We start from the raw sequence: 22,095 nt of genomic DNA, 5'->3' as shown, positions 1-22,095 counted from the left end.
AAGCCAAATAGGCACCTGAGGGGACACAAAAGAAGGAGAATAGGGTCTGTAAGGGGAGGCCAGTGAGCCCCAAAGGCTGACTTCTCTTTCCACATTTTATTTAGAATACCTAGGCCTCTGTGTGTTCACTTGTAAATTGGGAGAAAACTTCACACATAAAGTGTGAAAAATAGGGATAAAGTGAAGAACAGTGAGGAAAATACTCACTGGTCATTTTCAGAGCCCACTTTGTGCAAAGCACTGGGTTGGGCCCTATAAAAGGGATGGATGTGGGATCAAAGAAAGTGCTCTGATCTTTGCAATCCCATCGAAAATTCAGGACATACACATAAGAAATAAATTGAGGTAGAAATAGATAGCAGTCCTTTAAAAAGTGCGAATTCACACAGTGCAGATTCATCTGCCTGGTCCACAGTAGGTATTCAATAAATGTTTGTTGATGAATGGATTGAATGAATGAATGAGTGAGTGCCCAGGAAAAAGAAACGCATAGTAGAATGTCAATGGGAAAAAAAACCCAAAGGCCTAAAGACCTCCCTGTATTGTCTGTCTTCTGCCACCAGAATGTCAGCTCCATGAAAGCAAGGACCTTGTCTGTCTCATCCCCTGCTATCTCCCCTGCATCCAGAACAGTGCCTAGCACAAAGGAAAGTGCCCAGTAAATATTTGTGGATTGAATGAGTACATGGATAGTACTTGGATACTATTTGTAGTACTTGAATAAGTACTTGGATAGTATTTGTGGATTGAATAAGTATGTGGATAAGTACGTGGATAGTGGGTAGGGGGTACAAGTAATGGAAATTATGTCCAGATAGTAGTGGGATTTGGAACCCAACACATCTATACCTTAAATGTTCTTCAAAAGAATTTTAATATATTGATGATCACTTTCCTTGCAAGAATAGGTGAAGAGAGGAAAAAGTATATTCATTAGAGTATTAAGTCAAGCTAGTCTGATATAAAGGAAACATTAAAAAAAAAAAACAACAACAACAACCTAGCTATTTGCAGGTGGGATAACAGCTCACAACACCACACACCTGCCCTGTGTGGCCTTAGGCTTTGGCCTAAGACACTTTGGCTTTCTGAGCCAAAGTGTCTGCACTCATTCTTGCCCACCTACATATCTGTGAACCCTCAGAGGATTCCAAAGCCAACCTCACACATTGCATGCAAGGTTAAGTATGATTTAAAAAAAATGTTCATCTAGCATCTTGGAATTTTATTAAGCAGCCAGGCCCTCCCTGCAGGTCATGATGTATTGCAGAAGGTAGAATGACATTTGACAACAGCACAAGTCAGACAACGATTAGAACACACCAAATGTAGGAGGTGACTGAACATCTGAAACAAAATAGCCCAAATCATCTACTAGGGAGGTTTGTTTGCATTAGAAAAGGATAATTTCTAGTTTGAAAGGTAGAAAGGCACAAGAACGTGGGGTATTCACTCAAGTCTTAAAAAGGGAAGACTCTCTATGTATTCACAAAGATACATGGCAAGCATCACTTTTTTCCTGAAATCTGTTGGGCTAGAAAATGAATTTACTCTTCTCCTCTCTAATATGTAACACTAAAGAATCTTCAGATCAGAAAACTCATATTGAAAGAAAGAAAGAAAGAAAGAAAGAAAGAAAGAAAGAAAGAAAGAAAGAAAGAAAGAAAGAAAGAAAGAAAGAAAGAAAAAGAAAGAAAGAAAGGAGGGAGGGAAGAAGAGAGGGAGAGAAGTATGGAGGAAGGAAGGAAGAGAGAGGGAAAGAAAGAAAAGAAAAAAGGAAGAATGAAAGGAAGGAAAAGAAGAAAGAAAACTATTAAAAGCAAACACACCTTCACCCCACTTCACCCTTCACTTCCAGTTGTTCTTCTGTTTGTCAGTTTCTCTTTTGGAATTTAGGCTCCAATCCAAACACATCGCACCCAGTATGATTTGTTGAATGAGAAGAAGACCATCACTTCTCTTGTTCCAGATACTGTGTCTCTACTAATACAACCTGAGACCATGCTAGATTTTTGTGAACCACATTTCACAACCAACTTGTATTGAACTATAGTTAACTAACACTCCTAATCCATTTTCTGAATGCTATTCTGTAAGCCATTCTGTAACCAGTAGTTGGTCCGTTGTATTCAAGGACAGGGCCTTACATACATTTTAATAAAATTTCATTCTGAAAGATTTGTAGGATTTGTCCCAACCTTCTAGTCAAACTGAGATTTGTTTTGTTATTATGATTGTCTAATCCAATATAACGACTCTTTGCATTTTTTGTCTTCTGTTACCACACTCAGCATCCCATCAATAGGTTTAATTACATGATCCACAAGTCCAAATGTCACCTTTTTAGTAAGGTCTTCTCTTAATACTCTATTTAAAATTGACCCTCTCCTCAGTTCCAATACACTTCCTATACTCTTTCTCTGCCTTTTTTCCCTCCATTGCATGCATAATCATTTAATATACCATATATTCTACTCATTTTATTTATTATCTTTTTCGTCCTTTAGAATATAAACTCCATTGGGGTGGCAATTTGGGGCAGTTCTGTTCCATGGTGGATCCCATATTTGTTGTATGGATGGGGTTGAGGACATCAGTGTCCTTGTCCAGGTCAGTGAGAATGCTGAACATGGACAAGACCAAGGCTAGAATCCAATGCATTCTACTAGAGGTTGCTATTGATCTTCGTGTCACTTACAAACCCACTTAATGGTATTGGCATCCAGCCCAACTTGTCTTTACTCTATCCCAGAAGGATATTGAGAATTTGTTACATTTTTTTGCAGAAAATCAGATATTTCATGTTGGTGGTAGCCCTCAGATCTATCAATCTGGAAGTTCTTTCCAAAAAAAAGGAAGTGCGATTCATCTGACACAACTGATCGCTTCCTCTTTCTAACTGCATACAAATCACCCTTTTGATGACCGATTTTAAACCCTGCTCAGGAAGGACAGGGCGTTTATCAATGACCTGTCCAAAGTCCATGATTCCCTGGAAGGGAGGTCTTTCCAGGTGTGAGGTCCCTCCAGGCGAATGTCTCTTGGCTTATTCACAGTGGGCATGTGCTCCCTAGGAGTGGAAGTGTTCAAATGATGGAGGTGACACCACTGACCCACTGACCCATAGCTTTAGATCCTGTTTGTTGTGCTGCATTGGAATATCTTATTTTTTTTCCCTTAGTGTCAGATTTTTAGTCTATAAAGTAAAAATGGTTAATATGATTTTCAAAAATATAGTATGATACTTTATTGATTACTATTTATTTATACCCTTTTGGTTTCATGTGCAATTATGCAGACAAGAAAGATCTGAGGTTTGGGATATGTTTAATTTATTTCTATTGCTCTTTGATCTAAAGGATTTATATTTCTTCTCTCCATTTCCTTTTTTTCCCATTCTTTCTGACACAACTGTGGTTGAGGGCCTTGTCATCTCAGCCCTGAATTATCACAATAGCTTTCTAATTGGCTCCAGGACTCCTGTCTCTTGCTTCTTCATCTTAGATTCTTCAGTCGGGCTAATTTCCTGGAACCCAGCTGTTCAAAATGCGGTCTATGGACCACAGCATCAGCATCTCCTAGGAGCTTGCTAGAAATGCAGATTATCAGGCCCTACTGAATGAGAAATTGCATGTCAACAAAACCTGTAGGTGACTCATACGTACATTGAAGTTTGAGAAGTACTATCTTCTTTTCTGTCATGCCCTTCTCCTGCCATTGGGCATCCATAAACTTCACATTGAACCATCCCTAAACTAACTCTGTCAGAAAGGTTCCACCTAATTTTCAGGTGAGGTGTGTTGACATGAAGATGCTAATGCCCACCTATACGACCTACTCATTGGGTCTAAGAATGATGAGCAAATTTATTTACATAACTCTAGAGCAGTAATAAAGCAGTAGTAAATTACTGAGATTTAACTTGAGTTGAATCCTTCTGGTAAAAGTAAAGTATTTTAGGAGTGTCTGGGTGGCTCAGTCGGTTGAGCGTCCAACTTCGGCTCAGGTCATGATCTTGCAGTTCGTGAGTTTGAGCTCCGCGTCGGGCTCTGTGCTGACAGCTCAGAGCCTAGAGCCTGCTTCAGATTCTGTGTCTCCCTATCTCTCTGCCCCTTCCCTCTCATGCTCTGTCTCTCCTTGTCTCTCAAAAATGAATAAACATTTAAAAAAAAAAGTAAAGTATTTTGATTTTTGATGAGTGAAAAGTAAGGAGTACTTGGGAAGCATATGGGACAGGTTGATTGGAAATGTTTTTCTTAGTTTGGCTCAGTGACAGGAATTTTAATATACTTAATTTGATCTTCACAATAATCCCACTTAGGTGGGTGTTATTATCCCCATTTTACATGTGAGGAAACTGAGAATCAAAAAGGTTAGGTGTTGCAGAACCACGGTATTGGTTAGAATTCAGGCTACAAACACCATAGTAACAAAGACATTTGGAAACTCAGTGGTTCAGACAAGTGGCTCTGTCCTGAGATGGACAGGTGATCCCAGGTGGGAAGCACTGATGCTTTGTGAGGTCACTCAGCTTCCTGCTCCCAAGTTGCTTCATCATCTCCCAGGATGTCCACCTCCATGTAGTTGAAGCCAGTTCCTGCCCTTGGGAACAGGGAAAGGGAAAGTGGAGAGCACACAATGATTTAATGAAAACATTAGTTTTCAAAACATTGGAAGTGTTACCTGTCACTTGTACTCACAGACTGTTAGTCAAAGCTTGATCACATGGTCACCCCCCAGTTGCAAAAGTGGCAGAGAAGTGTTGAAACCTGGGGAGTTGTTAACTAAACAGAAGAAGAGGGGGTGGCTATTAGGGGAAAATTGGAGGTCTTATAATAGGCACCATGCTGATTAGGGGAAGAGCCTAGATTCAAACTCTATGACTACAACCTATGATCTTTCCACCACATTATACCACCAGAGTTGACAATCAGTAAATGTTTGCTGTATTGAGATAAATTGAGATATTACATTTAAGCCTTTTGGTGATTTGAAATTACTTCTTCCTTCTCTCTTGCCTCCCTGATTACCTAAGTGGCTCTGTGTCACACTATCCCTATCTTTGATGATGTTAATTTGTAAAGCAGGAAACTGGTCTTCATCTTCCTTCAAGAGAAATGTCATAGAAGTTCAGTGGAACCCTATGAAGTATGAGAATAGGTGTTAATGATAATACTTTTTTAATGACCAAATGACTATCCCTTTTATTTTTTATTATTTTTATTTTTTTTAACTTTATTTATTTATTTTGAGAGAGAAAGAGTGTGCAAGCAGGGGAGGGGGCCAAGAGAGAGGGAGACAGAATCCCAAGGAGGCTCTACATGTCAGCACAGGGCCTGACATAGAGCTCGATCCCACAAATGATGAGATCATGACCTGAGCCGAGATCATGATCTGAGACACTTGACTCACTGAGCCACACAGGCACCCCATGACTATCCCTTTTAAAGTAGGTATTTTGTTAGGAGAAAGCCATTGCTCAAAATATTTGTTGATATTTTGTGTTGGCTGGTATATCATTCAACTCTTGCTGCAGTGATGCTTCATGACAACACCACCAAAATCTCAGAGGCATAGAGTAATAAGCACTTAACTAATGTGTATGTGGTTCTCTTGGGGGTCAGCAATGTGGACTGGGTGTGGCTGGCCAGCACTGCACCAGGTGTCTCTCAACCTCCTTCTGAGATAGCCGGTTAGCTTGGACGTATTTTTCTCTCACAGTAGCAGAAGCATAAGAGAGCAAGGGGAGATATGTGAGGCTTCTCGAAGCCTAGGCAAAAAACCTGTTAGCCAAAGCAAGTCATATGGGCAAATCCTCAGTCCAGGGAAATACCTACACCTTAAGCAAGAGGAAATGTAGTTACAGGGCAAATGGCATGAATACAGAATTGGTAAAGAGCTGGGGCCAATAAAGCAAATTATCATGGCTTTGCTTTTACCAAGTTATTGTGAATATTTATAATGATAGTAAATCTTTATCTTTTAAGGGTAGCTTTGAATTTCTTTTTAGAAAAATAGCTAAATTTATGAATAAGATTAGAGAATCAGTCTAGGTTTATCTTTGGGCAAAAAGGTAGCTGTTAAAGCATGAGGCATAAAATAAGGAAACATTTCTAAAGGAACTGGTCAAGAATATGGCATTCAGGGGCAGAATAGTTGGGATAAATGTACAGCCTTCCAAAGTGATCAGCTCATTGAAGGAATAACACTGATTTGGTTCTAAAATAATTTTTTTAAATAAACTTTATGGCTTGTAGTCACATGTTACCGCTTTGTCTCAAAGTGGGAAGGGGAGTGAACAGAGGTTCATCTCTGATATGATACCCCTTTGACTAACTCTGGGAAAATATGCTTTATGTGCAGATTCTCATTGCCAAGTCCCCTCTGGCTCCCTTCACCTCATTTGCTTATACCATCCAGAAGGAAGGCCTGGTTCTTCAAGGTAAGATCCTTGATTAAGCCGTTTCTTTAAGCTGATTATGCTCACTGCTGCCTACCACTGGTGATAATTACTGCCATGCTCCTGATAGAAGCTGCTTCAGGGCAGAATCAAAGGCCAAGATGAATTCACCAATGATATTTATCCTGATGAGATCAAAAGAGATTGATAATTGTGGCAAGAACATAACAGAAGGTGGAGGTGAGGCTGAGGGAAAACTAGAGAATTTCCTAATAGAGTGAGGCAAAGAATGAGAGTTAAAGCACTAATCTAGGAACTGCCAAAAGCTGGTGCTCTTTGCAGACCCTGTGGAGTGAGGAACCAGACAATAAGCCTCTGATGAGAGTGTGGAGGACCCAGCATTGCCTCAGAGCCCTCTTGCTTACCAAACTGAAAAACCGTCTGGTCTGGCAGCCTGGGAGACACTTTGTCATGGCTCCTTGGCCACTACTTTCTCGGCCCCTTTCTGGTTACTCCATTTCTGTTCCCTTTACTCAAGTCCCGACTGGGGACCAGGCCTTGCTGACCTGTACCATGTGACCCGGGCCTAGGACTTAGAAGGAGCTGAGTTCTGGCTCACAATGGAGCGCCCCAAGGCCACAGCCTGGAGCTCACTGATGTACAGTGGTGGTTCCCAGACGCTGGGTCTTCTGGTGATTGCAGGTCTGTCCAGAAAATAATGAACATGAGAGGCAAACTCAAACACTGTTGAACTTAGCCCACAGGGCCAGTTGTCCAAAGCTGCTTTGTAGATTGAGAACGGTCTCCACCGAAGACTGAGGACACACATCTGCCCCCCACTGCCAGGCAGGAGGCAGGTCCACAGAATGCATAGGTGAACATCTATGCCAAAGCCCAGTGGAACATACTGTCATTGCTGTCTGTAGGAGGAATATCCACCCTTTAGGATTTTGTAAGTCGAGTACTTTCCCCAGGTTGATGAAACAGGGTGAGTCCTTAGAATATTCCCATGGAGACACATTGCATAGCAAAGATCTAGCAGGAATTTTGTGGGGCGGGCTGGAGGGCTCATGCTTTTGGACCAAGGAGCAGGCTGCAGCCTCCCCTTTCCTTCCCCTTCTAAAACGTCCGCTTCTTAATGGACCCGGAAAGCAGCTTGTTTGTTTGGTGCAGCTGAGCTCCACAGCAGGGACTCGGGTCCAGGGAAATTTGGGGTAAGAACTATTGACCTTTGGCTCTTAGCCTTTGACTTATGGTATCCAAGTTCCTTGGTAAATATTTTTTTTACAATTGCAAATATTGTTTTCTGACAAAGAAGCAGAGATTTTAAGACCAGATTAAGCAAAGCAAACAGCAGGCCCCTTTGTTACGTACTCTCTAAGGGTGTATAACTAATAAGCAATCAGAAAGCTGAACTCTTATTTACCCAGTACACAGTGTGGCTTTTGGCTCTTCGTTTTTAGAGGCTTTCTTAAAAGATTAGAAATCAACTAAATAGCAAATTTAAATGAAGATTTTAAGACGTTCTATGGAAGATTACAAGGCAATGTCAGGAGGAAAAGAGGCAGTGTTGCCCAGATGGCTTGTATTCAGAGCCTTGATATCGTGCCTATATCTTGATCACTGGGCAGTTTGGTAAACAGCATCTCTAAGCCTGACCTAATTTGGATAATTTTTAGGATAATATTTGTGAGAACAAGATTCACAGAGTTGCTTCTGAGCCTCATTGCTAAGATCATGATTTTGACAGGAAATAGAAAGTTGTTCAGAGAGAGGCTAGAAATGAATTGGTAGAGGTTGAAAATTGGCAAAAAAAGACTATTAGAAAAAGTTGGAAAACAAAGGAGAAAGGAGGCTGACCTATAGCTATGTGTCCCAGAGAGAGAAAAATTAAGGGAAGAGTACGATGATGTAGGAACCCCAACCAATAAATACAAATGTCTGGGAGACTTCAGTGCCTCCACTGGTTGCTTTTAAAGATTTTTCTCCATCCCCTGCCCCAGCTATGTCTCCCTCTCTGAGCTTTTCTGAGGCAGCAGAACCCTTCTGCCCTTAGCAGTAATGCCACTGAATACAGACCTCTGGGGTCTCCCTCCCCAATAGCTATGTGCTCCCAAGGCTTTGGGAACACAAGAAAGAGCTCTGGTCCTGAGAAAAGAATGCAGATCCCTCCTCTAGTGGAGAGACCCCCTTGGATTTCTGTTCTATCTCTGGTGTAATCTTGAGAAAATCTCTGGCACCCCAGTTTTGTCCGCTTAAAAATGACAATGTTGACCTTGATTCAGCACTTTGCAAACTGTGTTGCAACCCATTGGTGGGTCGTGAAATGAAATTAATGAGTCACAACCAGAATTTTTAAAAATGAAATAGAGGAGAATTTTAAAAATCACAGATTATATCACACATATTGCATTGTTTCATGGCATATTTCTTGGGTGACTGTGTGTGTGCATAATGAGTTTGTGTATGGAGGTTGCAGTGCAAAATATTTTTCTTCCTTGGACTGTAGTCATCGGCCTGGGTGATCTCCACAGGCCTTAACCCTTCAGCTTATCTGATTCTCCTCGGTGATGGTGTACCTATCATCCCTTAGCTCAGTAGAGTTGTACCTTGAGATCTCCATACACCAGAACATGAAAGCTTATTTTTCCCCCTACTCTTACCAGATGACTGAACTAAAAAAAAAAAAAAAAAAAGGCACCTCCATAATTCCCCAGGTTTAAGGCAAAGCAACTTTTGATTCCTGGGTGGTAACCTTGGAAAGATACCTGCAGCCAAGGTCGAGAAGCTTTCCTCGTGTGAGAGGTTGCTCTGGCATGCTAGCCCCAGGTTGGCATGGAGGTTGGTTGGTACCTAGTGCAGGGGATTTGAGGGGCAATACAATCCATGTCTGAGAGACACAGAGACGGAGAGGGGGAAAGGCTGGAAGAGTGAGGGCAGCTCCTATGGTACCAACTAAAAAAGGCACTTGGGGCTGGACGTTCAGTATTTGTTATACAGAGGCAGCCTGGAGTGGTGGGAAGGAACAGTCCATACAGGCTGCCCTTTTTCAGGTGGAGGGGGCTGTCAGTGAATGTGGGAATGATCCCTCACTGCCTTTTAACCCATTAGCAAGTCCAAGATTCCTACCAGCCTGCTAACCAGGAGGTTTTATAATACCTGGAGAGCTCCTGTGTGCATGAGCAGAGGGAGGGAATAAAAGGTGAGGCCAGAATTCGATTTACTGGCTCCACAGGCCATTCCCCTTACCAGTTCCCAAGGATTAGGATGCTAAGAACAGCCGGCAACTGGGGGCCTTATACCCTTCCTGCCTTTTTGTTCCCTGGGATGGGAGGAACAATAAATCGGCAGGCTGGAGAGACTGAGGGGCCTGGTTAGAGATTTCTCAGGCTGCTTTTTGAAATACTTGAAGGAGCCAGTCTGTGCTATTGTTGTAGTAAAATACAAAGCGGAACTATTCTCCTTTTGCAAAAAGAAAAAAAGAAAGAAAGAAAAGAAAAAGAAAAAAAAAGAAAGAAAAGAAAAAGTAAAAGAAAACCCACCCTCCCAGCATCTTCAGGAGGCTGCCTGGCTCAGGCCATTACCATGGTAATACTGAGCTGTTTGCATCTTCTTTGTCTGTCCTGCACTTGTGGAGATCCTGGCCTCATGGTTGGGCTCAAGACCCTGGAAATAGTTGGCTTCAAAGGAGAGGGAGCTCGCAGCCACCAGCTTCCTGATGGTTCAGACTCTGAGAGGGGCAGGTCCCAGCAGAGGGAGAGTCAGCCCTTTTGTGCAACTTAAGTGGGAAAGGTGGAGGGTGTGGGGGTGACTCCCATTAATGCTTTTCTCCTCTTGCCCTGAGTTCAACATGAAATGCCCAGCACCCACTGGGGGGAAGAGCTTAGAGTTTTGGCTGGCTCAGAGTAAGGCTAAGGGTGCCAGGGCCTAATGGAGAAAGGAAAGCAGGAGCTGGCTTTGGAAATCAGCCTTAATGGAGTGGACCCACAGAACCGCCTGGCTGCTGAAGGGAAAGGGGCATTTGCAGTGAACTCCAACCTGACCCATATTCTGCTCTGGTCATGTTCTTTGTTTCCCCAACAAGCCCCAAATGTTGTGCCCTGCAGATCACAGCTGGGACCCCTGGGCCTCTGTGTCAGGCCAGGACTAAAGATTAAGATCCTGTAATTGAAAACAGCCAGACTGTGTTGCTGATGCTGTGGGAGGCCTAGGAAAAACCCAAGGCTGGTCTCTCCCAGAGCCTCCTTGGCCTTTGTGAGGCTCAGGGCAGTGGAGGCCTGCCGACTTAGTAAGGAAGCCGGGCTGGCCTGGGAGAATGAAGAGGGGCTCCTTATTCACTCTTCCTTTGCCCTACTCTCTCCATTTCCTCAGGAATCTAGCGAGCATTTGAAAATCAAGTGCCAAGTTGTTAGGGACAGAAAATAATGCCTTAGTTTCTCAGTAGGGCAGAATTGTGGTTTTTATGTTGTTTTTTAAAAAATTAAAATGAGGTATGACAGGTTGAATTTGGATTCTGGTGCTATCTTCTGCTAGTTTAGTTCTGAATGAGCAGCATAAACCTTGGGATGGGGCTAAGGAATCTTAGGGGAGCCCAGGGCACCCTGAGATGGGTCCAGAGACAATTCTGCAAATGAAGCTAGTTTCCTGTTTTTCCAACCACCTACTTAGGGACTCAGAAGAAATCAGAAAACAATGAAACAATGATTTTTCTTAAGGGCTGGATAGCTATGTACCTCATCTTTCTTGTAAAATCAAGAATGTTTGTTTGATCGCCTTTTGAAGCTTATTGGGAGAGGCATTAATCTCCCCTATTTGTTCCCTTGTCACAAAATTGGGTTGGATTCTTCCACCCCATTTTCTTAGACCCTGGGCCAACTGGGTGATTTATTAAAAAATTCTTTTCCCCCAAATACCACCATCTACATTCATCAGATTTCAGTTTGAATTAGTAACACATCTAAATGTTTTCTGCCTAGTGGACTCAAAGTGACCCAGAAGATTCTCAATCTATTTCCATCCAGGTATGGAGGTGTCTGCTTGGTAAATAGAACCCACACACCTGGCACAGCCTGGCATTCTTGTGGGAGCCTGGGCAGAGAGCCCTGGGATTCAATGGAGCAGAGAGAGTGAACTTCTCTCTCAGAGGTCACAGAGAAGAGGGCAGAGCAGGTCTGTCACATTGTCTCTGGGCTGCCAGGTGCCACTGCAGCCTCAAAAAGCTTGTGCAGGCCAAGGCATTGTCCTTCATGACTCCCACTTGCCTCTCAGGGAGGAACGTCCCCGGGGAAAATGAGGAAGCATGACCCTCTGCCAGTTCTCTCCTCTTTTTCAACATTTACTTCACATTCCCTGCTTCCATGGCAACTTCTCCCACCAACCCTCTGCTTTGTTTACTTTTTTAACTCTGGCTATTAGCTTCAAAGAGAGATTTTATTTTCCAAAAAAATATTTTTTTGGAAAATATTTCCAAAATAAAATATTTTAAATATGGAACAGGACAGAAAATAATAAAACCCATGACTTTAACACCCAGACTTAGCAAATGTTAAAATTTTGTCATATTTGTTCCAGTTTTTTTTTTAATTATAGGGATAAAACTTGACAAAATTAAAAACCCCTTGTTCCTATCCCTCCCTCACACTCTTTCACAGAAGTAGAAACTCTCCAGGGTTTGATACATATCCTTTCCCTTGTTCTGAAGAACTTTTCTACATGTATGTGAATCCAAATATGATACGATGATTTGTCTTGAGTGCATTCCAAGTCTGCATAAATGGTTTACTGGACACATCATTCCACAATTTGCTTTTGTCACTTAATGTCTTGTTTTTACAATTTTTCCACATTGATACACATGGATCATGTTCTTTTACTTTAATGAGGTATCCGTATTCATTGTCTGAATATGCCACATTATCCATTCCCCTATTGATGGAAATCTCAATTATTTGTTAACTAAGTGAATTCGGTTACATGTGCTTCTTTGTGTGCTGGTGTGAGGGTTTCTCTAGGTATACATAAAAAGTGAAACGACTGGTCAGAGGGTATGCACACTTTAATCTTTACTATATATTCCCAAGTTGCTTTCCAAGGACATTTACCAATTTAAACTTCCTCTGGAGGTAGCGAACCAATTGCTACACAGCTGTGTGTAATTATAAGTTGGTTGTCATGTTTGCATGGGCAGTCTTCTCATGTATTCTCTGTGGATACCTCTTTTATCTCTGCCATTGGGGTATTATCTTTCCATAGTCTCTAGAGGTATCTTCTGCACAACATATGTGCTTTATGCATATACTTAGATGATTAGTTGACAAAAATTACTTTAATTCCTCCCAAAGCTATAACTATAATATACGCTTTCAAGAATGAGAGATTTTAGTCTCATCCACTGCCCTTATTTTCAGGACAGCAGACTGAGTTCCAGAAAGGCAAAGTAGGGTTCACTACCTCAGAATTGGGTTTGTAGCCCTTCACAAGTACTCAGAGCTCCTAAGATTTTATAAAATCAGAAATGGGGTGGAGCCTCTCATCTTCCATCATGGCAGCCCTTCTGGCAACTTATCTTTCAGGCTTCATGAGCCTCTGTTGGAATATTCCACTCCTGTCCTGAACCTTGAATCTTGAAATCCTAAGCTAAGATGGATCAGTCACTGTATTGTAAGCAATCCCTCAAGAAAGTTCCTGAGTTGGGTTATAAGTTTGGCTGGGTGGAATCATAATACAAATTAACAGTGTCCACTTAATATAAATCAAAAGTAGAGGTTTACTGCTTTCTCACATAGCATTGCAGAGGAAAACAGTCCAGAACTAGTATAGCAGCTCATTCCATGTATTTGTGCAGGGACCCAGGCTCTTAGCTTGTTGCCCCATCACACCTAGGATGTTGCCTTCATGGTTGTCATGGTCTACAATGGCTCAGCATCATTACCTCCAACCAGGTAGCAGAATTTGTATGAGGTAGAAAATGATGATGAAAGGAAAGGGTATCCTCCTTCTTTTAAGGATATTAACCAGAAGTTACACACATTATTCCTGCTTATATCATGTTGGCCAATCTGTAAATATATGAGAAGAAAGACTGGAAAATTATAGTTGTTTATCTGCGGACCATGTGCCTAGCTAAATTTTGGGAGTTCTTTTACCTTGAGAGAGAAGGGGAGATGAATATTCAGTGACACATCCTTTTCAGAGGAGCCCAGTTGCAGAGATTAGACCACAGGGTACAATAGTACAGACCCTAGAGCTGGGCTTGTAGCATAATGTTGAAATGCAGCATAAATATTGTATTGTAAATGTTATATATTAAAAATACTAATAGTACCCTCTTTGGTAGAGTCTAGAACAGAGAAGTAGGGTATCACAATTAGTAATGCCACCAAGGATCAGCACCAAAAATTTTGGTCCTCCACCCAAAACAAAATCTCTCTCAAGCAGAAACTTTAGTATGTGCTAGTATGCACTCTGCAAGAAAGATACTTGAACAAGAGCTACTTGTGCTTATAGCACAAAGCAGGGTATGAATTTGGGTCCAAAGTCATAGACTAAACACATTTTTTCCCCAAAAATGTTTTTTCCTGTCTCCACATTTTTTAAAACATGGAACAAAATGTCAGTTGGAATAAGGTTATATTAAAAAACTTTATTTCAAGGCCTGGACTATAGTTAGCCTGGATCCACACTCCTCTTTTAGAACCTGGAAGCTATTTGGCTATCTTTGCATAGCTAACAATTTGCATTTGTGAAAATGCCCAGGTAATAATACCAAAAGATGTTAAATCAATTCAGGTTGTTGATTTTCTTTGAAAACTTCTTCCAAAAGGACTTGGTGTTCTTTCTGGAATATGACTTAAGCTCCATTTTAGTGAGTTCAGTTCAGCAGGTATTTGTTGAGGTATCTATTGTTTGTAAACCATGGTGCTCAGAGGATTAAGACTAGGGGGAAAATGCTCCCTCTCTTTTAGTAGCTCAAAATCTAGTTAGCTCAAAAACAAAGTAAGTTTAATCAAAGGCAAACTGTGGCACCTATTATCGAGGTTCTAACAATGTGATATGTTTAAAAGAAATAGAATTGGGGTGCCTGCTGCATGGCTCAGTCAGTTAAGCATCCAACTTGGGCTCAGGTCATAATCTCACGGTTTGTGAGTTCAAGCCCCACATAGGACTCTCTGATGTCAGCACAGAGCCTGCTTCAGATCCCCTGTCCTCCTCTCTCTCTGCCCTGCCCCTACTTGCACTATCTCTCTCTCAAAAAAAAAAACATAGACATTAAAAAAAAAAAAAGGAGATAGAATCATTTCAAATAGGATGACTGAGGAAGGTTCCTGAGGGTAGGAGAGTAGGGTTCCTGAGAGTTGAACTGGACATCATCCTGTGAATACTGATGAAAATGGCTTTCCATTGTCTTTTAATAGAGGCCAGTTTCTTTTGCTGTTTGAGGATAGATCTGGGGACCCTGGGGAATGCTGATTAGTGCCATGTGACTAATGTTGAATCATGCTGACTAATGTGCTCTAAATGGATTGATTCAATAATAAAGGGAATGTTGAGAGTCAAGAGTTCAGATCCTGAATTTCACCATGTGATGAAATGTAACTCCCTTAGCTTCAGTACTTCATTTTTTGGTCAATTAAAATGTGCTCATGATGAGAATCTAACAAGTCACCTTGACTAGAAAGTACTTTACAAACCTCAAGGAGAACAGAAATGCTTAACAACAACTCCCAGGACAGGCTTGTGCAATCGTGGGTTATTCATCGCCCATACAGAATCGGAACATCCATCACATGCCGCTCCCCAGCCATGCGAAACTTCTACTTCCTCACACATGCCACAAGAACTGACAAACAGTACATTGCACTCACAAAAACTGACAAATAGAGGAGCTTTTGAAAAATCTTCCCATCTACCTACTGGGGCGGCTGTATTTTTCTACAACAAATGTCACCACAGAACTAAGAGCTTGCCTTGCACACACAGCTTTTTCTCTCTTTTGACATCTCCCCAGCTAGACTGCTTGAGAACGTGGCCTTCCGTGTCCAGATGTTTACTGAATTCTGAAGGCCCCCCAAAGGGCCCAAGTTCTTTTGTTGCCCTCCAAATCACTTCCCACAGAGACTGACCGATGTCCTGAAGGAGCCCTTCAATAGGGAGGATAAATGGAGGCAGATGAAGACATGACCCCCTGAGGCGCACCCACGTCCACGCTAACAAAGGGTCTGAGGCACAACCTTGTAAGGAGCATTTTGGTCAGCAGCGTCCCTTCGAGAGGCCACATCTCCCCCACAGGGCTGCTTTCAATGGCTACCATCACAGTGGAAGCACTGGGCATTTGTTAAGGGCTGAGGTTTGCTAGGTGCAGCACAAAACATCTAAATCATGGTCCCCTGTCTTTGTGAGGGCTTCCTGGCTACTGATGGCAACTGGCTTTCTCAGGGGAAACTTGAGAGTGAGTGGAAGAAGCTGAAGAGGGGCTCCCACTTCTCTGGATGACCTCTTTCCACCCAGCCCAGAGAGGGCTTTTGTCTGTAGCCATCAGCAGTCAAGCCAGGGCTGCGGGACCTTACCCCACACCGATGCTGTGTTTCTGGGTATCCCTGGTTTGTGAGGCTGTTGGCTCTCTAGGTAATAGACAGGTATGTATGTAAGAGGAATACAGCTGGAAGGAAAGTTTTGTTTAGACTACTAGTGAGAAGTTAGCGCATTTCATGACAACACAGTTTTGTTTTGTTTTGTTTTTTTCAAACTGACTTTCTCTCCCTCTCTCTTTTTTTTTTTTTTTTTTTCTCCTATAGGCCAACAGAGGCCATAAGGGACACTATGACCTTTGTCTAGAGCTGATGGGGGCACGATTTGTGAAATGAAACAGGATGGTGCTGCTTGGAAGAAGGACAGGAAGCCAGCATAATGGGGATTAATTAGTTGATTGATGTTGATACGGTAACAGATTTGCCCCCATACCCTTGAGCCAGCCATCTCAGACCTAGCAGGGAAGGTGAGGATGAAGAAGCCTTTGTTCAGGTCTCTAGATGCATAGGGCTGAAGGCTTTGCGCCATGGGATGTCAACAGCCGTAATAATAATAATTTGCACTTATATAGCACCTTTCAACCAGGCACCTCAAAGCGGTTTAGCCACGTTAATTAATTAAAGCCCACAATCCCCCTGGGGAGAGGAGGAGGATGACTAACAGGATTTGTAATTACAGGAGGGAACATTTCCGAATAAAGTATTGTCCACCATGTAAAAAGAGTGGGTGTAAAGGAATTGGGGTCTCCAAAGAGTAACTGATTCAGAAGTGAAATCATGGAAAGATGGGGAGGCTGGGGGCGGGCATGGGGGTGGGGGTCTGCTCTTGTGTCAGAGGGAGGTCAATGGGCTCAGAATTCACTGACAGGTTCGGATCCAACTGAGAAGCGGAACATGTATGGTATTAGTGGCATTTGGAAGGTCATTAGTGGCACAACCATTGTGGTGTAAATTCACGTTTCACTAGTATATTGTGTATAGCCTTGCAGAACAAAGAGTGAGATTCATGCAGTATTTAATAAAGGATGAAATGAGTTCTTTGGATTTAAAGCCCAAAGCTGGGCCAGTCAATTAGCAAATAAACCAATTGGTGACCCATAGGATAATTTAGTTGTTTCCAGCAGAACACCCAGCCTAAGCCCTCCTACTGTCATGAAGTTTCCAACCAAAGCTTCAAGGCTAGGTTCAGTACAAGGCCTTGAGGCTACGACTCCTTCAAAGACAGGCATCAAATCTTCCCGCCTTTGGCATGGGTATCTCTCTCTCTCTCTCTCTCTCTCTCTCTCTCTCTCTTTTTATTATTGTTTATTTATTTTTGAGAGAGAGAGAGAGAAAGAGACAGCATGAGCCAGGGAGGGACAGAGAGAGAGGGAGACACAGAATCTGAAGCAGTCTCCAGGCTCTGAGCTGTCAGCACAGAGCCCAACACGGGGCTCGAACTCACGAACCACTAACTCATGACCTCAGCCGAAGTCAGACACTTAACTGACTGAGCCACCCACGTGCCCCAGCATAGGGACCTCTCTTACCCAAGTTGTTAGTGACCCCCCAAGCTGTCCTCTATAGAATCATTTTGTACCTGCTCCCCCTCCAGAGGTTTTTAAATGCTTTGGAGTCTACAGTCAAGTCATCCTATCTCATGTTTCCTGTCAGTGCCCACCAGAATGCTGTGCACCAAGTAGGTAGAGATCAGTGAAGGATAACTGAATGACTGTCTTTGAACAACTTAGTATTTGTTGAGTACATACCAAGTGCTAGGGTGAAGCTCACAAGAGCAGGATGTGTGTCTCGTCCTCGAGAACTATATTGTAAGGTATGGAAAAGACTCATATCCTACTAACTCATATACTATAAAACAGAATAAAATGAAATGACATGATAGATGTATATCCAAGCCACATGCTACAAGGGCAAGAGTGGGAACGTTTGATCCAGCTGGAGTGAGTCAGGGAAGGTGTTCCTGGAGAGCAAACAATGTGCTGGGCATAGGAAGGCAATAAGGATTTGGGTAGACCTGGAAGAGGTCATGGAGGCAGATTTTCCAGACTGTGGTCATTTGTCTCCCTTTGAGTGAGATGCATTTTGAGAACTTGTGGTCTTCAATAGAACATTTGTGAAAAGCAAGCTGAGTTTTTGCAGCTGATTAAATGTACATTTCCTGTGAGTTCCTATTATGTGAATTGGCTAATTTCAAACATCAAAGGACTATTTGAGAAGTTGGGAAAGATATTTTATTCTCTGTAACTATTAATTTGGTTTCTTTGCACTTTTATTGCCCGCCAAGAAAGAAAAGCTGGATAGTTCACACATTAAAACAGGGCACTCAAAAGTGTCTGAGAAAGGTACAAGGCAGACACCTCCCAATTCCAAATGTCAAGGAATAAACGTCTTCCTCCTTGAGCCTATTTTTTCGACACCAGGAATCCCTAAGACAGGGCTCTACACCCAGTGACTGACAAATCAATCCCCACACTCTCCTGGTCCAAGTTCCAACAGAGCTTTTCACCGCAAACCACATTGCCAGGACAGACCTATGTGCCATTTTTGCATTGTGCCAATATTTATTAAGTGTTGCTGCAGGTCTGACACACACTATACATGCAAAAGCTTACCTAATCCTAACAGTCTCACAAAGTAGGACTTTGCATCATTCCTCCTGTGCAGATGAGCAATGAGGCAAGAAAAGTTCAGTCTCTTGCTAAAAAGTGATGGAATGTGGATTTGAACCCACTTGGTCCTGCTTCTTCCTCTCTCACCCCTCACCTGTCTAGTATTTCTGTTCATGTGTGTTACGGCTTCTTCCAGTCATCCTCAATTCACTAAAATACTCAGCACAATACTATGCACATAGTAAGAACTCCATGAATATTTTCCAAATAAAAGAATCACCAGGAGCAATAATAGTGGTTTGATCTTCCACCAGGAGGAGTGACTGCAGAAAGCCTGGGCAGCGGTGCTGAGAGTTTAGTAGAGGCTCCATAGCTACCTCCTTTTCTTTCGACCATGATGAAAGATTAGGAGACAGGCTCAGGAAAGTTGCCCCAGGAAATGTTTGCAAGAAAGAAGACACAGGTGGTATTCATGAGCTGAGAAGCTGCCAAACCTGGTACCTCCCATGAGTGCTAGTGAGGTAACTTGTATTGAACCTACTCACTGATTTCTTTTCTATGTGTGTGTGTACATATGCATTTATATGTCAAAGGTCAACTTTGTTCCCATAATTGTGCTAGCCTCCTAGGTACTCTGTTAATGGGCAGCAGTCCCAGTGAAATGGTCCCTATCAGCCCACAGAGTGAACATTTCTGGATTAGCCCAGAAGTTCTGAACTCTACGCATAGGGCTTCTATGTTATATGTTGTGAGCAAAGTTGCCACTCAGGGATAGGATTTAAAAGATTATCTGGCAAAACCTGGATTGCCAAATGAGAATTCTGGAGATGGGGAATGAGGATTAGGTAATGGGTAAAAGGGGAATGAAGGCAAGAGGAAGTACAAAAGATCAGATTCAGACCTTAAAAGTGTGGTCTTAGAGCCACTTGAGAGTGTCATTTTTTTCTGAAATTTTTTCTGAAATTTTTCATTTTTCCTTTGGTTTCAATATTGTCGCCATCACTTTTGTCCTTTGGCTATGAAAAGACTTTCTTTGTTCTATTACAGAATTCAACAGAGGCCTCTTTTGCTCAAATGGAGGGAAGGATCCCATCACATTCCCCAAAAGAATATCCTAAGTGTGAGAGAAAGTACATTGCCTACCTCTCTGAATTTTGGTGAGGACAGTGTTCAGAAGGAGCACAGGTTCTCCAGAGCTCCAAACAGATCTGGGAAGGGAGTAGACCAGTAAATAGTGGGCATAAATCAGGACAGACTTGGTTTTGCTGCCTAAACAAACAACACCCCGAAATCTTAGTGACTTAAAGTCTGCATGTCTGAGAGACTCTCCCAGGACGCTGTCCTCCATGTGATGACTCAGTATCCCATCTCAGTGTCAACATGTACTTCCACAATTGCCACAGTAGGGGAAGAGAGAGAAGGGTTGTGCCCTAGCAATTAAGTGTTTCCCCCAAGAAATGGCACCCATCACTTCTGCTCTCATGGCCAAGCAGTCATGCATCCAAGCCCAGCTGCAAGAAGGTGGGAAGTACAGAACTCCTCTGTATTTGGAAGAGAAGGAGGACTAGATATTAGTGAACACTTATAATGCCTGCCACATAATGCTATAGCCAGCGAGCTGGCACTTATCTCCTTCTTTCACACTCATGCCTTGTATATACCTTTCCTTTAGATCACCCAGCACATATTGAAGACTTATGGGTTAGTGTTGAGGAAAGAAAACCAAATAGTTTTCTAGTCTACAGGCATTTTTGTCTACAGGCAACCCTTTTGAAAGAGGTGTAGCCACAGAAAACCAGTTAACTCTAGGTACTTTCCCCATGGAGCTATCAGACACTAATAACTCCAGGAAAGGCTAAGGGGTTAAAGAGAGTCATGGCCTGATTTCAGTAATACATCTAAGATGGAACAACTAATTTTGAGTTGCCCAGAACCATCATGCTTCATATGAAAGAACCTTCTGGAAATGTGCCCTTTCTCTTCCATTCCTCCTCTTATTACCAGACATGATTCAAATTCCCTCTAAGCCCTGTGACTTTTCCAGAAAGCAGCTCTCCCAGCAGAGAGAGAGAGAGAGAGGAGAAGAAAAAAAAAAACTTTCCCTTATTATTCTTCCAATAATGAATTCCTGCTCTGAGTGGGCTGTTTCCATGTGTTTTCAGTCAAGTGCTGATGGCAGCCTTGCCGGGGGACATTTCCAACAGGCTGTGGACATAATAGATGGGGTTTCATATTGACAAGGGCTGCTCTCAGCTTTCCTTCCAGTTTAGCCCTCCTAAGCCCTGAAATTGGAGATGAGAAATGATTCACGAGATCTCACTAGTGAACCAACATGGCTGGACACCTCTTTGCTCCTTTTAAGTAGGTAAAAAGTCATGGTTTTAAAGCTTCCTTCTAAGAGATTTGTAGGCTTGGATCTTAGTAACTTTACAAGGACTTAACTTTCCCAGACAAGCCCACTTTTTGTAGATGGCAAGACCTCCTTTCTTCAGGATTCAAACATAGTCTTGGCCTACCCCGACATCATAAGAACAAAGGGAGAATTTAGGACATACTATTTCCTGCCTGCCTAAAACCTCATCTCAAGTACACAAGATGCTTCCAAATAAGGAATGGCAGTAGCCATGTTTGCTAAGGGAACCAGACTACTCATTCTCCCCAAAGCAAAAGTCTTCAGGTAATTCAGTTTCAGCTTACCTACATGGAACTCATACAAACTGTTATAGTTGGGCTCTCTTCATTGCGAAGAGTCTCAGTTACCTCAGTTAAAAAGGAAAAGGTATTTTTAAGGGTATAGATGGCCTGGGATTGGAAAGCCTTTAGGAGCAGAAGCAGCCCTGGCGACTTATTAGCTCAGAGTCTCTGCTTCCCTCTGTATTTCTGCCTGAGGTACCCTCTCTCAGCAGACATACTCTACAGACTGTAGTTCTGCTTAGGAAAGACTTCAACTTGCATGTGGCTCATCCTGGGCTCTTAAGCTCCCCCATATATACCTCAGCCTTTCAACTTCAGTTCCCATTGGCTTTTTACCTTGGTATTTCTAGTTGAAATTCCTAAGAGACAATCTCATTGGCTCAGGCTTGCCTTACTGTTCTGTCCCAGATAACATCATTGGTTGTTAGCCAGCCAGTCAGCTGTGGGCTGAGGGAAGAGCTATAAATATAGCTACCTAATAGCAGAAGGTGGGGGCATGGCAGCTTCCTTTAGAGGATCTGTGAGGGGGCGAGGACTGGATGGGCCCTAGTGTGCTTGTTGAGCCCTTAACAGGAGTGCTGCAAGGATACTCATTCTCTCTCGCTTCTTCCTTCCCCCCACCCTGCCCCCCGGTCCCTGGTTTCATCACTGTAGACCTAATCTCCAGTCACAGCCTAAGCCCCCATTGCTTCTCATCCCCCAACACCTGATCCAGTATCCAGCTTCTCAGCCTGTTGAAGTGCCCAATCACAGAGGTGTAGGACTAGTGAGTGGGAAGAAAGATCTCTTAAAATGTATTTGAGAATATATGGAAGACTGTGGAAGGTGTGGAAGGAGGAATGAAAATAAAACCCTTTCTTACTTA

At 42.6% G+C, this 22,095-nt stretch overlaps 1 protein-coding gene across 8 annotated transcripts in view; it reads left to right on the top strand.

Annotated features, from left to right (window-relative positions):
• The window catches only part of RAD51B (RAD51 paralog B), a 647,682-nt gene that overhangs the window by 562,004 nt on the left and 63,583 nt on the right, over positions 1-22,095 (top strand). For 5 of the 8 annotated variants that reach the window (XM_086709448.1, XM_086709450.1, XM_025919767.2 and 2 more), the window contains one exon: positions 6,364-6,442. The exons of 1 other annotated variant lie outside the window; for it this stretch is intronic. In XM_086709448.1, coding sequence (XP_086565574.1) covers positions 6,364-6,442 — 79 coding nt within the window. Of the gene's footprint in view, positions 1-6,363; positions 6,443-16,194; positions 18,092-22,095 lie in introns of those variants that run through there. 2 more of the 8 variants (XM_086709449.1, XM_086709454.1) reach the window with 1 other exon arrangement.

Source organism: Puma concolor, chromosome B3 (assembly GCF_028749965.1).
Source record: "Puma concolor isolate L17-30 chromosome B3, mPumCon1.1.hap2, whole genome shotgun sequence".
NCBI lineage: Eukaryota > Metazoa > Chordata > Mammalia > Carnivora > Felidae > Puma > Puma concolor.
The sequence above is the reverse complement of the archived record's forward strand: the minus strand, read 5'-3'. Positions and strand labels throughout refer to the sequence as shown.